At 36.8% G+C, this 15,733-nt stretch overlaps 1 protein-coding gene across 1 annotated transcript in view; it reads left to right on the top strand.

Annotated features, from left to right (window-relative positions):
- LOC111873079 (ankyrin repeat domain-containing protein 50) overlaps positions 1 to 15,452 on the top strand; it is a 214,267-nt gene extending 198,815 nt beyond the window's left edge. Inside the window, exons 13-19 of the mRNA XM_023867472.2 lie at positions 153 to 350; positions 1,101 to 1,378; positions 2,002 to 2,219; positions 4,765 to 4,917; positions 5,784 to 5,982; positions 6,881 to 10,835; positions 11,513 to 15,452. Coding sequence (XP_023723240.1) covers positions 153 to 350; positions 1,101 to 1,378; positions 2,002 to 2,219; positions 4,765 to 4,917; positions 5,784 to 5,967 — 1,031 coding nt within the window. The 3' untranslated portion in view covers positions 5,968 to 5,982; positions 6,881 to 10,835; positions 11,513 to 15,452. The remainder of the gene's footprint in view (positions 1 to 152; positions 351 to 1,100; positions 1,379 to 2,001; positions 2,220 to 4,764; positions 4,918 to 5,783; positions 5,983 to 6,880; positions 10,836 to 11,512) is intronic.
- The last annotated feature ends 281 nt before the right edge of the window (positions 15,453 to 15,733 follow it).

The following is a 15,733-nucleotide window of genomic DNA, read 5'->3' as shown; positions in this document are numbered from 1 at the left end:
CATTTAATCCTGAAAGGAAATAATTTCTAATCCTTTTTCTACAGGTTTTTTATCAGTTGAACTAATAAGTTAACATCATCATCTTGCATGAGATACTAACTTCTTTCATTGATTTTATAGAGAAATATAAAGTTATATTGTGTTCCCTGCAGGAATAGCTGCTCAAGAAGGTCATGAAGCTTGTGTGAGGGCACTTCTAACCCATGGTGCAGATCCTAACCATTCAGATCGCTGTGGACGCAATGCATTGAAAGTTGCTGCAAAGAGTGGTCACGACTCTGTTGTGAGACTGCTGGAGGAGTTTTCTGCCAGTCAAAAACAACAGCTTGGCCGACCAGGGATCAATGGTGGTGAGCTTTATATATTCTTAAGTGAGTTTTCAGACAGTGTACCATAAAATGTCATTACCTTATAAAAAAAAAAAGGTAAAGGTATCACTTTCAGGCTGTGGAGGCGCATAGGATTGTGAGAGGTTGAGGCTCTCACATTTTCTAGACATTCAGCTCACAGATGGCAGTGAGGTTATCTGCCTTATGCACCAGCCGCCCTTTACCCCAGGAATATTCCTGGTACTCATTTCTATTAGAGGCTGAGTTGACCCCAGGGCCATAATGCTGCTGGAAGGATTAGGTAAATTGAAAAAATCCGGTGACCTCATCAGGATTTGATCCCACTACCTTCTGGCTTGTAGCATAGTGCCTCAACCAACTACTGTGTGTCCCCATCATTACCTTATACTTTGTATTAACATATATTTAACATTAAAGTACACAAATAATTTAGTAATAATAATAAAGTTATAAATAATATAGTAAATAATAAAGTAATGTAAAGTCTTTCAGCTTGAAATAATTTTTGTATGTCTGTGTCAGTGTTCACTCTGACAAATTTATTTTTACATATAGGAAAAAATCTCCCTTTTTAGGAAAATATAAAAAACCAAAGCCTCACATCATGTTGAAATTTCAGTGAAAAAGTAATGTTACTTGTAGAAAACATATACAGAAAATGACAAAAGTGTAAAGAGGATACTGGTAAATTGCTTACACTGGTAGTAATATTCTTCCATCAATAGCGATTTTGCCATTTTATGATTGCAGGAGGCAGCAGCAGTGCTACTTCAGTCACTTCTGGTTCCACAGCAGAAACAAAACCGTCTTCTGCTGTTTTGTGTCCACCAGGTCCATGCCATGCGTATTCACCAGTGGAATCACCAGACTCCAGCAAACGGCGCTCATTTGTATCACTGGGGAATAATTCAAGTAATAGCAAGTCCAGTTCTAATTTTACTGGCTCCACTAAAAGTTCCCAACGATCCCAGGAGCCTGGGGGCAATTCAAATCTTGTCCCACCTCTTCAGCATGCTCAGCAAGCACAGGTATGTGGTATATGAGAAGCCAGTTCTGGGTTACATTTCAGTTTTGCTAGATATTATCCCTTCTCACGAACATTTAGAAGAACACATTATGGCGGATTGTCTCAGTTGTTTCTTCATGTGTGAATAAAACTGCTCATCTCACAGTTAGTTATTCATAATCTGCCGTTTCCGTGTAGTCACAAATTGACTGATGAGGATAGAGTTAACATAACTCCTATGGTAGTACAAGAGTATCTGCTCGTCAGATAGTCCAGTCAAAAGCACAAATTCAATTAAGTAAACTTAAGGCTGAACTACCTTAACAGGATACTGACATTTATTTCACTTGTGTTGTCATGCCTGTCCCATCAGCCTTATTTGCAAAAATGGAGGTCACTATTTAAAGCTGAGGTTGACATTGCAATATGGGGGGGAGGAAAGCAGAGAGATATATCCTACCCCTCATAGCTCAATGATAATGCATCTGAATTGTATACAGGAAGCACATGTCATTCCTAGTTGAGTCTTTTTATTTGTGTTTCTGTACATTTCCACTCCATATACTGGTGTGAAGATACCCTGACACTGTCAGGCAAGGCAGACAAAAGCTTTTCAGCGTTTCATTTTCTTCTCTGTGTGTGTAGATTGTAGGCGGTCCTGCATTATCCTTCACTCAGCAGCTGCAGCAGTGTACTCGTGGCACAAAGACACGCCCTCTGAGCAAACTACTTAGTCCTCTTCAGAGTGAACCTCAGAGTCCAATTTATGCATCACCTCCTCACAGTCCGCTCAGTGATGTGGCTGTTCCTAGCAGTCCTTTGGCCCTCATGCCCACCACAAATCACAAGTCAGGTCTACTAATGTAAGTGGTCCTTTGTGTGCTACTTCTTATATGTTGAAATTCATCGTAATTTTATAATATGTAATATATTTGAAGTGATTATCAATTTCTGTCTGAAAAGATGCAGCTTCTTATGCTTCTTAATGTAGATTATTCAAAATTAATTTCATTTTTTGTAATTCAAAGAAGTAACTATGTCCCAGAATGAGTAAGAAAACTGGGATGAAAGTGACTGGAGAGAGCTACAAGGTCAAGTGGATTGCCATAGGAATTCCACGCTTTCACAGATTACGTCACTGTGGGAAATTTTGAACTTTGCAGATGATTGTGTTCAGTGTTATAAATAAATATGTTCCTGGCTCTGAATGTGGAATAAGTGAGTTTGAAGAGGCAGGGAATATTGCTGGGGGGGGGGATGTAGCCAGTTCCTTCATTACAACATGGAAGTGAGTCCTTATAGGATTAAAAGTGCTGAATTCCACAAGGAGATATGTAGTTGGACAAAATAATGAATACTGACATATATGTAGAATTTATATTCAGCAATATAAAAGATTATTATAAGCAGAGAAAGATGTGAGAACCATGCAGGTGGAGTGGATACAGACTGGTGGCCAAAGATAGCATGGAATTATAAACTGCAGGATAAAGAGTAAAAGGAAGACCATGGAGCCAGTGGAAAGAGGATTGCAGGGATTAAGTTGTGAATTCTATATAGAGAAGATGAAGAAAGTCATAACTTGGGTGCATAAATGCTGGCTTCTTACCCTGGAGATCCAGATATATTTAAATGGCAATCAGTCCATGTCAGATTTGTAGAGAGAAATGTGGCAGTTTTATTCTGAACAGTGCAACAATGTTAGAATAAGTATGGCTTCCAAAGAGGACTTCACTATAGCAACAAAAACCACTGGAACTATCAGTTTTGTGACTGTATGTATGGAAATCCATGACATAAAATAAGGGCTTCTGTCCAGTAAGTTCATCATAATGAAAGATTACTATGTAACTGCCAATATTTTCCCCTAATGTTTTGCACCGACTATACTAGCAGTATTGCTTCTGAAATTATTTATAGCAAAGGCCCTGTTAACCTACCCTCTCTGTCATGCGTTTATTTAGAAGAAAGATTGCATTCCAGAATAAAACTGAGTACCTTACCCCCTTCACAGAGAAATGTGCATCATATGATATCCACTGCACTGGGCAGTATTTTCCCCTCTTTGTCACAAATATTTATTTTTCCTTTGACTTTCTACTGACCTAGATAGTATGAAGATGTCCCATTCACACAGATGCATGTGTAAGGTTTTGTCACATGGAACATTTGCTATCTTTATGTTGGTTCTGACTTCATTTTTAAGAACCCTTCTTGTGTCAACAAAACAGAAGAGCTTAGACTTCAATACAGAACTTTAAATAACAGGGTTGTGTGAAGTCAGCAGCTTGTCAAAGGGCAAAATAGGAGAAAATAGGAGAGCAGTATCTACTAACATCTTCGACAATGTTCACAATATTGAAGAACAAAGAGAGTATGTGGTATATACTAAGCCTAAGCAGACTAAGCTAATTCTTTCATTTGTAAATATAAAATGATAATCTTAATTTCACAGTCTCAGTATCTGACTGTGTGATGAATATAATGAATGATATGAGATTTTGCTACCAGTGTAATGTTACTGGCACAGGAACTACAGATGTTGTGGATCCTGTCCAGGTTGCCTACTTATCTATGGGGTTATTTTAATTACAAGTATGGTAATGTAACTGTCATTTCATAGAAAAACAAACCGTTATGGATTAATGTACAGTCTAGTATACATATGACATAGTATACGCAAGTGATTTAAACTTCATTGTGTGTTATGTCTCTTAAGCCTGATACAAGTCGATACATTCTATCTTATGTATGCACAGGCAGTGAATTATAGGCAGAATGTGAGGAGGAGACTTGTTGAGTGGAATATGACTGATTTGTGGTTGCAGCCATGCAAAAAACAGTGGGCAGGAGTTTTGCTCATAAAGGATGCCTCCATATTAGTAGTTGGTTGTGAGTAGAAGTGGTTGTATGAGTTTAAAGAAGTCTTTAACTCTTTGAGTCCATATAGTGCTGATGACAATGAGAATGTCAGTTTTGTGTCCCTGTGATAATCACTTCAAAGAACAAGAAGAAGTATTGTATCCACATTATGATTCAAACCTTAGTACCTTATTGTATTATACATAAGGGAAAGTTAAGGAAATCGCCATTATTGGATATTAGGAGGATCCATTACAACAAGCATTTTCATAATTTTATAAATTCTCATAACAGTGAGATTTCATCTTAATTTGAGTTTTCCTGTCTATTGTCATCCCACTGGTTCTGTTCTTTCTTGCCAGTGCTCCAGGTTTATCTGTTAATGCCTCTGAGTTTTATGATAGGCAGCACCCACCAGCCTGGTTCTCTGATGAGCTTCACCTCTGGCCTGGCTCTGTAACAGGCCTAGACAGTGGCCACTTTTGGTTACAGATGTGTAAAGACCCATGTCACCTTCTCATGTATATGTTTCCTGTATGCATCCAGAAACTCAGGAATGGTAGCAGATCCTCACTTTGCAAGAGATACACATATGCGCATAATCCTGGGCAACTCTGGGAGTGCTGTGGGGCGAAGTCCAACATCCATTCTCTCTTCTCAACCTTCACCTGACTTTGGAAATTCAACTTCTGGTGGCAGGTATGTTTACTATAAAACTGACTAAAATTGAAATTACTATTATGTTGACTGTTCTGTGGTACTGGGTCATCGTGAGCAGTTAATGGTTATTCAGCTTGTCAAGAAATACTTGGCCGCTGTGGAATGCCATGGTTCTTCACCATCTTAAAATATGAATGTCTGCTATTGGACTTTATACTGAACTCAGGTCCACACTTTCATGCCCTATTTCAGTAAGATCTGTTTTTAGCTTACTTTCCTTACTTTGAAAAAGATGTAGGCTTATGAGATCATCATGTTGTCTGTGTGTGTATGTGTATCCCCCACCTAACAGCTTTTGAAATTATGAGCCACTCATGGGAAACTTGGTATATACTGTATTTATGCATGTATAGACCACACATTTTTTGCCATAAATTCAAGAGGAAAACTGGGGTGCGGCTTATATTCGAAATATTCGAAATCACACTTCATTTAAAAAAAAATATATATTCATAATTAGTAATACAGGGTGTTCTACTCCTGAAATAATATTCCAAGAAAATTATTTTTTCTGTAATTTCTGTTTGAAAATTGTGCTGTGGCCTATACACGCACGCGGCCTATACATGCGTAAATACGGTACTATATTGTTGACTTCCCCAGTACACTGAGGAGTTCTATCTTCACTGGGATAAGAGGCCTTGTAGGCATTTGAAAGTCAGGGTGATTTTCAACAGACTACATGGCATTATATCCCAGAAGACAGAATTTCATACCCACCACTGTGAGAACATCATATCCTCCAACCTTGTGCGCTGTTTTGATATGCATTTCCATTTCTGTAGTAATGTCTATACTGACTTTTTTGAACGTTTTCTGACTCAACCTGTATAATTTATTTACAGTGGAGGTTTATTGAAGCCACGTCGTAATGGAATTGTGACAAATCCTGCATTGAGAATAGTGGCAGGTGTGAAAAATGGACTGGATGCAGCTGCAGGGAGGAAACATGGCAGCCAGACTCAAGCCAGTCGTCTGCAGCAGTCTCGGGCCAGTGGGTTCCAGTGGAGGAAGGAGACCCCACTTTGAGGCTCTGAATATTCAGTATGTACATGTACTCACTCACTCACTCACTCATGGAGCTGGGCCCTTCTTGAGAATTGTGCAGCTACTCAAGAACTTCCCAGCATTTTATGGAAACCAAAGGTTCATTACCATGTTTACAAGAGCCCTCCAGTGGTCCCTATCCTCAGCCAGATAAATCCAATCCATCCCATCCCATCCCATCCTATCTCTCTAAGATCCATTTTAATATTGTTCAACCACCCATGCCTTGGTCTTCCCAATGGTGTCTTTCCATCTGGCTTTCCCACCAGTATCCTATAGGCATTCCTCTTCTCCCCCATTTGTGATAAATGCGCTGCCCATCTCATCCTCCTTGACATGATAATTCTTATTATACTTGCAGAAGAGTACAAGTTATGAAGCTCCTCATTATGCAGCTTTCTTCAGCCTCCTGTCCCTTGTTCTCTCTTAGGTCCAAATATTCCCCTCAGCACCCTATTCTCAAACACTCACAATTTGTTCTCGTCCCTCACATTACTTAAGGGCCTAGGTACATTTATGGGCATATCCTAAGAAGTTTTCACACCAGGAAAGAAAGAATCTTAAATAAAAGTTGTAGGTGTGAATAAAGTATGGATGTGTTATCTTCTACAGTATTTTCTCTAAACTTATAGATTTTAAGGAATGATAGGTATTACAGCAAAGAATAACTATCGCCCGTGCCAGCAGAGCATTGTGCAATTTCCTGCTGTTGCCCTATCACTTAGCACATGACTGCTTAGTTTAGAAGCAACACCTCTTATTCCTGGACAAAGTGGGATGATAGACATCTTGTTTAAATCAAAAGCATCTTTTTAATTTCTCTCAAGTCTTGTCAGCACTCTTGTTAAAAATGGGATAATTTGCTAATTTTGCTAATTATTAATTTCTATTTCAGGATATTGTTTGTATCACCATCTTGTCATCAAGCAAGTGGATTCTTGGATATCAAACTTTGTCATAACCCGTGATCCCCAGTCATCATATTGGTATCACATATCCTCATGACATTGTATGTGAAGACATCACATCTGGAACTAGTCTTTCAGTATGTAGTATTTTTAAGGAGTGCAGCTGAGATTATAGAAAACAAAGTGTGAATTTGTCAACAACATGACTGTTGAGTGAAAAGTGACATTGGAGAGAACCAGTGTTGCAAGTAATGAGGCCTATCGGATTAGGCCTATTGTTTCTATCTGCTTTTGTTTAACTTAAATGTTATAGTGCTGAATATTGAGATCATGCAGTAGCTCAAGTTTGTAATAATGCATAAGACTTTCAGAACCTTCAAATTATAGTTTACAATAATGAAAACCATTCTTGTGCTGTGACACATACATGATTAAGAAAAGACTATTCCAGCTTATGAGCTCTTTCTTCTATAGTGCTGGCCATACAAAGGCAAATTATCTGTTTCCCTTTTCTTGTACAGGGCTGTAATGTAGTTGCATTTCCTCTGCAAGAAAGCAATGAAAGTGTTATAATTTGCTCATTCAGATGAAAGTTTTAAATTTTGCTGTAATAATAATATATATCTCCTTTTGTTGCTCAGAATTATCCCACACTGTGTACCAAAATATGGCAAACAGTTTTAGTTTTTCTGTCCTATCATAGCTGTGAAAATGTTTGTCTTACTAGAGAATGACTAGTGCCAGTTTTGTAAAGCATAAAAGTGGATGTGTACTTAAAAGCAAAGAATGGTGATTTGTTTTTAACATGTTTAGCTATATTGAAAATTAAACTCTTAAGAAAAATATAACTTGCTATTCATATATCAGAATGCTGAAGCAATAGTCATTTCAAGGGCTTCAGTTTATGTCAAAGGGATAATATTCCTGCAATAAATTTTGCAACAAATTTACCATCTCAAGTTGAAGACAACAGTAGAGAGGCTGGTTTCAGAATGTCTTTGTACACTGGCCATGTCTGCAGCTTATATCTATAATGTTCCTGAGCAGCCAATATTATCTGCTATGTGTTCCAACACTATTACCATAAGAGCAGTAATCTATTTGTAACACAGGAAAAGCCTTGTAGTACAAGGAATTATGGCATTCTGAAATACTAGTGCCAGATAAGAACACTGTCCAGATCAGTAATAATATTTGTTTTAGGTTGTAGCTACATTCCTCTGACTTCCATACCTCAGATTTTCTCATATTAATGCCCCCTCCCCAAAGTGTTGAAATATCTTTTGAACTTGTACATTGTAGCTCTCTGTTATTTGACTTTCAGGGCATATTTTAACCTTTGTAGTTATAAGATTGGTTGGATCTATGGCAACAAATTTCATAAAGGGGCAGTAACAATTAGATTAATTATCCTTATCTGACATGCTTGCCATTTCCAGCTTTCTGCTGGTAGAAGCAACAAATTGGCAGAAATGGAGAAAAATTGAAATATATTTTCCCTGAACAGTTGAACTATGGGATGGAAGTAATTATAATCAAAATAATTAAATGTTTGTGGGAACATCCCACATATCATATTTATAAAGCACCCACTTTCCAGCTAATTTTTCACCATCACTCGCTCTAACCAATCACATTGCTTCCAATGCTTGCATTTATACAGCACTTACTGTCTAGCCCGCATCCCGATCATTACATGCGCTAGCCAATCAGCGCTCTGCAAACTTCGCTCCTCCATCACGCATTGTATAAAAGGCGGAGCACATTGCTCGCCATAGTCAGCGTCGTCAGTGTCAGTGACCACATCAGCCAGTCAGCTATCACACTTCGTACAGAGCGATCGGTCTTCGGAGTCATCGGCACTCCACTGCATCAGGGACAGCTGTCTCGGCTCTCCAGCGGTCATGCCTGACTCACTGGACAACTCAACTGCCTCGGCTCGCCGGCGGTCATGCCCAACTCACTGGGCAACTGGCATAGCTGCCACCACTCCAGTGACTGCGCTCCGCAACCAGACTTCTCCCAGCAGCCACGCTCTGCAATCAGGCAACACCCGACAACTGCCACACTGTGACCAGGCAACTCCCGGCAACTGCCGCGCTGCGGCCAGTCAACTCACTCAGCTGCCATAACATTAGTCAACACACCACAGCTGACATCATTTCTACCGGTGCATGCAGCCCTACTTCACCAGCCGAACAACCCTTTGCAGGGCCTACAAACTTTCCAAAGTGGTTTGTCTATTGGAGTATCGACAAATCCCACATGTTTAACTAAACTTTAGGGGCAAAATTCTCTCTTCAGAGAACTGTATCATCAGAGAAATGATAGAAATTGAACTCAATCCCAAAAATGTGAATGGAGAAGATAGTTTCTTCATGAGCAGCTTACGAAAGTCTCTTGTTCAAATCCCAAAGGGGCATAAGAAATCTCTTTCTAAGGACAAATCATGACTTTTCTTTCCTCTTCTTATAGTCCTCATTAGGCCTGTTATGTAATTTCCCTTTTCAGGGTCATCTTTCACAGTTCACATTAGTCTGCCCAGGGTTCCATCTCACCATCATCATCAGTGGCTTTGATTGGCCATTCTCTCTACACTTGCTGTGTAACGTCCCCATTTCCCAGCTTGGCTCTTTGTATATCCTGGAGATAGAGGCTGGAGGTTCCTCAGTTGCATCAGCAGCCATCAGTCAGACCACACAGTCATAACCCAAAAGATGAATAAGTTAAAAGAAATTTCAGACTATACAGTGTTTTTCTTTTTCTGTTACAATGTTCAGGAATGTCATGAGATTTTTCTCTTGTTAAAGAATGAAATGACCAGTTTTTACTTTATTTGACCAAAATCCAGTTACTTCCTAGTGATCAATAAATGTAATTATGTTATGATGGGGTAACAGCTGATACAGTGTGTTAAATATTCCTTCTGTCCAATGTGGAAGTTTATAAGATCATTCTGAAACCTTTCCCTCTTGGAAGAGAATTGCTGAAAAATAAATAAATTATTGGACTTTGAATAGCCAGCATTTAAGAACTGAGTAAATCCACAATGACATATGGCCTTATTAAAATTATATTCAGGGCTGCAGCCAGAAATTAACCAGTAGTGAATTATATGCTAATATTATCTCCAATATAAGGAAATAATGGCATGCTGCAGTGATGATACACACAGCTGTCTGTACCATCTTTATAATCATATCATTATTTCTTGGTAAGCTAAGAAATGTTTGCTAGACTTGAGTTTTTCACCCCTTTTTCTAGGAAACTCTCAGGAAAATGAAAACTTATTTTGTTCTTAGACAAAAGATTTTAATACACCTCTGCCGAATGCTTTTATATGTTATTTTATCACCAGTTTTCAGACTTAAAACAAAACAAATTGTCTTTAACAAGTAATTAACTTAATTCTCCAAACATTATTATGCATTATTTATTGTTAACCTGCTTCAGTTATTATGTCCTTAATTGGTGTGTGAAGCATAAAGAGCTTAACATCACAAACAGAACTGCTATTTAAAATATAGTCATTATAATTTGTGTGTGAGGAATGAAGTTTTCTGAATTTCTACAGAAAGATAGGCATGGCCATGTATGAGTGGAAAGAACTGCTGTTCTTTACAGAATGAATCATGAAGCCAAATACTAGAATGCATATATGTACATGACATGGGTGCATATATATGTGTATATATATGTGTTTGTGTGGAAGACAGTGAAATGATCTCTTTGCATTGATGATAAAAAAAAGACATAGCTTGGACATTGTCTCTAAAGAACGTTCATCAACAAGACTGTCAAATGAAGTGGCAATGAAGAAACATAATTAATGTCTGCATCATGGCAATTGGCTGTGTTGAGTGCTTCACTAGATGTCTCATCAGTGAGCCACCTGTCTTCTTCAGGGTTTATGATGAACTGATCTGGAGTCTGATAAAGATTGTGAGTACCTTTGCAATAAGAATTAATGTAATTGCATTTAAATTTTAATCTTTAGCCAAATTTCCTTGTATTGTAAGGAAGTATAGGCTTATGGTATCATCATGTCTGTGTTTCCGTCTATCTGTGCGTCTGTATTCTTCTAATATTTTATGCATCAATGAACAGATCTTCATAAAACTTCATATGAACATCATGCCAATATAGGACACACCACCTTTTTATGTTTTAATTTCATATCATCATTAGTAACTGTGTGGCAGTCATGCATACTATTGAGAGACCCCTCAGTGCCGATTATCAGACTTGGCATGATCATGATCTTTGAATAATATTTTAGTTTTATGAAGATAATCTTTTAGTAGATTGCAAAGTGACAGTACAGTGACTGTTCAGAATCTGTATTTACCTTTCTGTTTATCAGTATTGGTTAAAGAACCAATGCAGTTAGGCATATCAAGTTTTTCTGTGGATAGAGCATAAAAGCAACTACAGATTTTGTGTGAAACAGTCTTTATATATCAACAAGTACAGGCATAATTCTAATGTAGTGATAGTGTCAGAAGTGTGGTTGTAATGTTATAAATGTGTCCAGCTGCAGAGATATGATAAACCAGTTTATTAAAATAGTGTCATCCTCCTTACAGACACTTCTTATTTCATTGTTTCTTTATTCTTAGATTCTGTGGACCTGGGAATGTGCAGCTCTGAAGGAGGCAACATGCATTGGTTTGATTTCTCCCTGGGACAAAACTGCACACTAGCACCATAACATTTCCATACTGAACCATAGTTTTACACTAAGTTGTAAGTAAATGCACAATGAATGCTTGATTAAGACTAAAAGAATTATGTATGTATTAAAATATAAAGATGCAGTGTGTGAACTTATCTTATGAGCTCCGAAAATGCTGCAATTGTTTTTGTTCATAACATCTCTGGAATTTGTGCCTCAGAAACTTTTAATCACTTCTGGGATTTCACATTTTTTATCCATTTTGGCAACTATTTCATTGCTAAGCACAGTAATTGGTCTTAAAGGGACATTTTCCCTGGGAGTAAAACAACTAGATTGTGATGCTAACTTTAATCTTCATCTAGTGCGAAGATCAGAGATTTGTGGAGTTATGCCTCCACTCCCCCATACATGGTTATGTGCTTAATTAATCACAGGTGCAATGCTAGTTTTATAAGGCAAGAGGCCTTTAGTCTTAAGGATTGTTATGTTACCCAGTGTGCACACAGAGCAATGCTTCTTTATATCTTTGGCATATTCTGTTCCTAAATAATTTAGTGTTATGGGAAACTTAATCAGGACAATGAACTTTGCATCTATATTTCTTTGGTGTCAGTGGATTTGAACACTAAACTGAGGAAACCGTAATTGGAGGAAATTTAACACGGATATTCTTAACCTGAAATCACTAACATTCAACCTTAAAGGAGGAAAGAGCTCAAGTCAAACCTCCCAAGTTGAAGCAAGTGTCCTAACCACCAAACTGTGTTGTCTGGTGCCATTTTTATTGTTGTGACATATAGCATAAAGTTTTTCAGAATATTCCCATTAGATAATGTTGCCATTTAGTTAAAAAATGTTAAGAATTGCCAGAAGTGTTATGTACATGCAGTATTGCTGCTTTTTCTTATCCTTTATTTCTTTTCATTTCCCTCCATTATAATACATATTAAAGAATATTTAGTAAGTGACTTTGATAACTGTTTAAGAATCTATCTTTAATAAATGAGGTAAATGTAGCAGCAGTGGACCACTTCAAAAATGATTTCAAAATTTGGCAGAAGTAACAATTCTGTGATTACATTTGATATCAAATAGATCTTCTACCAAAGTACTTCCATAAGACTCATCTTTTATGCATACAAATTGTGCATGTTATTCAGTTACTATGTATATTTCATGGTTCTGTAAACCTATATAATAAATAGGATGGAGTAACAGCACAAAAAGAGCAGACAGCAAGAAAAGTAGTAATATATGTGTCCCAGAGGTTGATCAGTTAATTCTGTACCAGGCTTTCAAGTATACATTAGATATAATATAACAGAAAATTGGCTTGTGGCAAATGAAGATTAATGTATGACTAGTGTGTAACATTAAAAAGTTGTCCACCTAATTTTTGTACCTTCATTTGGAAATTTACCACAGCATTAATTACAGATATAACCAAAAGTAATTTTAATTATTTCCATAATTTTTAATTACAGGGTATTTAGTCTTAAATTGCTTGAATAGTCTACAGTACGATCTGCAGAAAGACGTTCTGCAGTTTAGACTGGCAGAAATATTGCAATATTAAGTCATTAAACAAATTAATGAAGGAAGGTTGTGTTTGGTAAAATATTTGCAAGTGGAGTGAATCATTTGGAGATATTTTAGGCTGTGACTGAAATCAGATATACACTTCAGATTTGAATTCTGATGGTTGAACATGTACATCTTCCATAACATAATACTCAAAACTCTGAAATTGATAATGTAGTTTACTGTATTTGGTCGTCCTTTCTGTCTGCAGAAGCGCATATATGATTCATATAGGGAAGATTACTTACTTATCATAATGGCCTATGTGCCCACATACCATAACTTTATGAGTTTCATGAAGAATCTTAGTGAACATTAATTAGAGATTAATATAATCATGTAAGAAATAAGCAGTTTTATCTCCAGTTCATAACCTTGTAATAAAGTCCATCGAAATGGTTCAGACATGACAGTGATAAAAAATACTTCACTCTTGCTGCATTTTCTTCATAATAGGCTCAAATTTCTTCTGAGTATGAGGATCATTGTTATGGAGTACTAATAATCCTGCTGTTTGTATTTTTGCCCTAACCTCTCTCTGATACACACAAAAATAATATTTTATATAATGTATGTCTGTCAATGCTTGAACTGAAAATTGTACCTGCTACAAAGACTAGGAGGACAGCTGGACTCTTCCAGAGACTACAGTCTCTGCAATGCAATAATGTGATGAATAAACACAATGCAAACGAATTAAGTAAGATGGATATTGGGAGAATACAAATCATAAATGGTGCTAAATAATTAATCATTGTCACACAAGTATTGTTGCAGAAGCCTAATAACTGGTTTATTGTATATTTGAGGAAAATGCATAATTTTCTGTTATCTTGAAAAGAAGATAATGTTTAATATGTATTCTGCATACTGTATTTATGCATGTAACATAATCATGCAGGTATATCCAGTATACCTTTTGGTAATAACATTTTCAGGGAAATGATGTGTTGAGAAAACTATAACACTATATCTGAAAACTTTCTCAAGTTAACTCAGCATTAAAATTTAGCACAAAATCATGTGTGTCCTTGAAGGTGATGGCTTAAAACACTTATATTTAGGGCACTATTTGAACCTTGAATTAATATGCTCCTTGTACAGTCATGTTTTTCTCTTCACACATAGTATTTCTTACCAACCCAGCCCCTAGATTATGAAGAGTTCTTTCTTCTGGGATGTAATGCTGTGTAGTCCATTGAAAGTCAACTGACTTTGTGGGGAGATATGTCCTCTCCATCTTCAGGGTTGAAGATACCAGCATGAAATGCCCTGAAAAGGACCATTTTCCTTTTTCACTGTTCCTATTGGGCAGTGACCAGGCCCCATTTCCTGTCCCCCTCCCATGGATTTGAGTGACCTTGCAATTTGCCAATGCAAACTAAACACTTCCTCACTGTATACAATTCAACCCTGAAGATGGAGGCAGCATATTCCTCCAGAACTTTAATGTTGGGATCTGCCTACAAGACTATACAGCGTCAAACCTGGAAGACCAAAATCTGAATAACCATCACCATGGAAACCGCAAATTGTGTATCTAAATATTTCACTTATTGACCAACAAATGTAATTTATCTATACAGAAATTTTGTGATAATTTTTAATGCATTTGCTCTTAAACTTTTTGGTTAATTCTATTTAAATATTCTGAGTACATGAAATGAGATTTTATGTCATTGGAACCAATGTCTGCATAACAACTATCTTCTGAAACCCTTTGGCATTCAATGAACGGTTGTGGTTACAGAGCAGAAAAGTGAATCTACTTTACTAGGCTTCCATAATATCACATCGTTTAATGCCAAAGGTTTACAGCATTTATTATGTACAGATGAATATTATAAAGAAGTATTAATTTTGTATTATAAATTCAGCTTATACTCATGTATCTGAAAGTGTGTCATTGCACCTGTTCAGAAGTAATCAGTTTTGAGCCTCACTTGTATGGACACCTATAGTTTGTTTAAATAATTCAGTCTGATTAATGATCTACTTTTCACTATATAGCAGGATTGTAATATGTATTATTATGGAGTTTAAGAATTGATCTAACAGTTCACAAGCATGATAATTATTGAACACAAACTTACATAAAGAGAAATAATAATTATGTTGTAAAAAAGACTTATGTATCATATTGTCTGTATGACGAACAGTCTGTTGAGTATAAAAGGGTCTATAAATATTCATAAGTCATTAACTGCCAAATTTATGTATTTGTTTAACTTTAGAATGCTGTTGTTTAATTAGATTATATACACATATGTCACCATTAAAGCGTGTAATCTGTTGTTTTATATATTGGCTGAATGCTTCAGTTAAAGTATGTAACCAGACATCTTTATACACTTTAACTATACACAACAACTATAGAGCAGGTAATGTGTAGAATGAAATTACAGTTTCTAAATTTTACCCATGAAAAGTAAAAACATATTTAGTGCAGATATATTCATTCCCTACGCTACATAGATTGCTGGATCGTCATATGGACTGATTCCTGTGTGGTCATTGGCAGCATGTTAGTTATATTTGTGAGCTGTATTCGTCCAGGTAAATCTACTTCAAGTGGCTTAAC

This window comes from Cryptotermes secundus, unplaced genomic scaffold (genome assembly GCF_002891405.2).
Source record: "Cryptotermes secundus unplaced genomic scaffold, Csec_1.0 scaffold120, whole genome shotgun sequence".
NCBI lineage: Eukaryota > Metazoa > Arthropoda > Insecta > Blattodea > Kalotermitidae > Cryptotermes > Cryptotermes secundus.
Note: the sequence above shows the minus strand (reverse complement) of the source record. Positions and strands in the feature narration are given on the sequence as shown.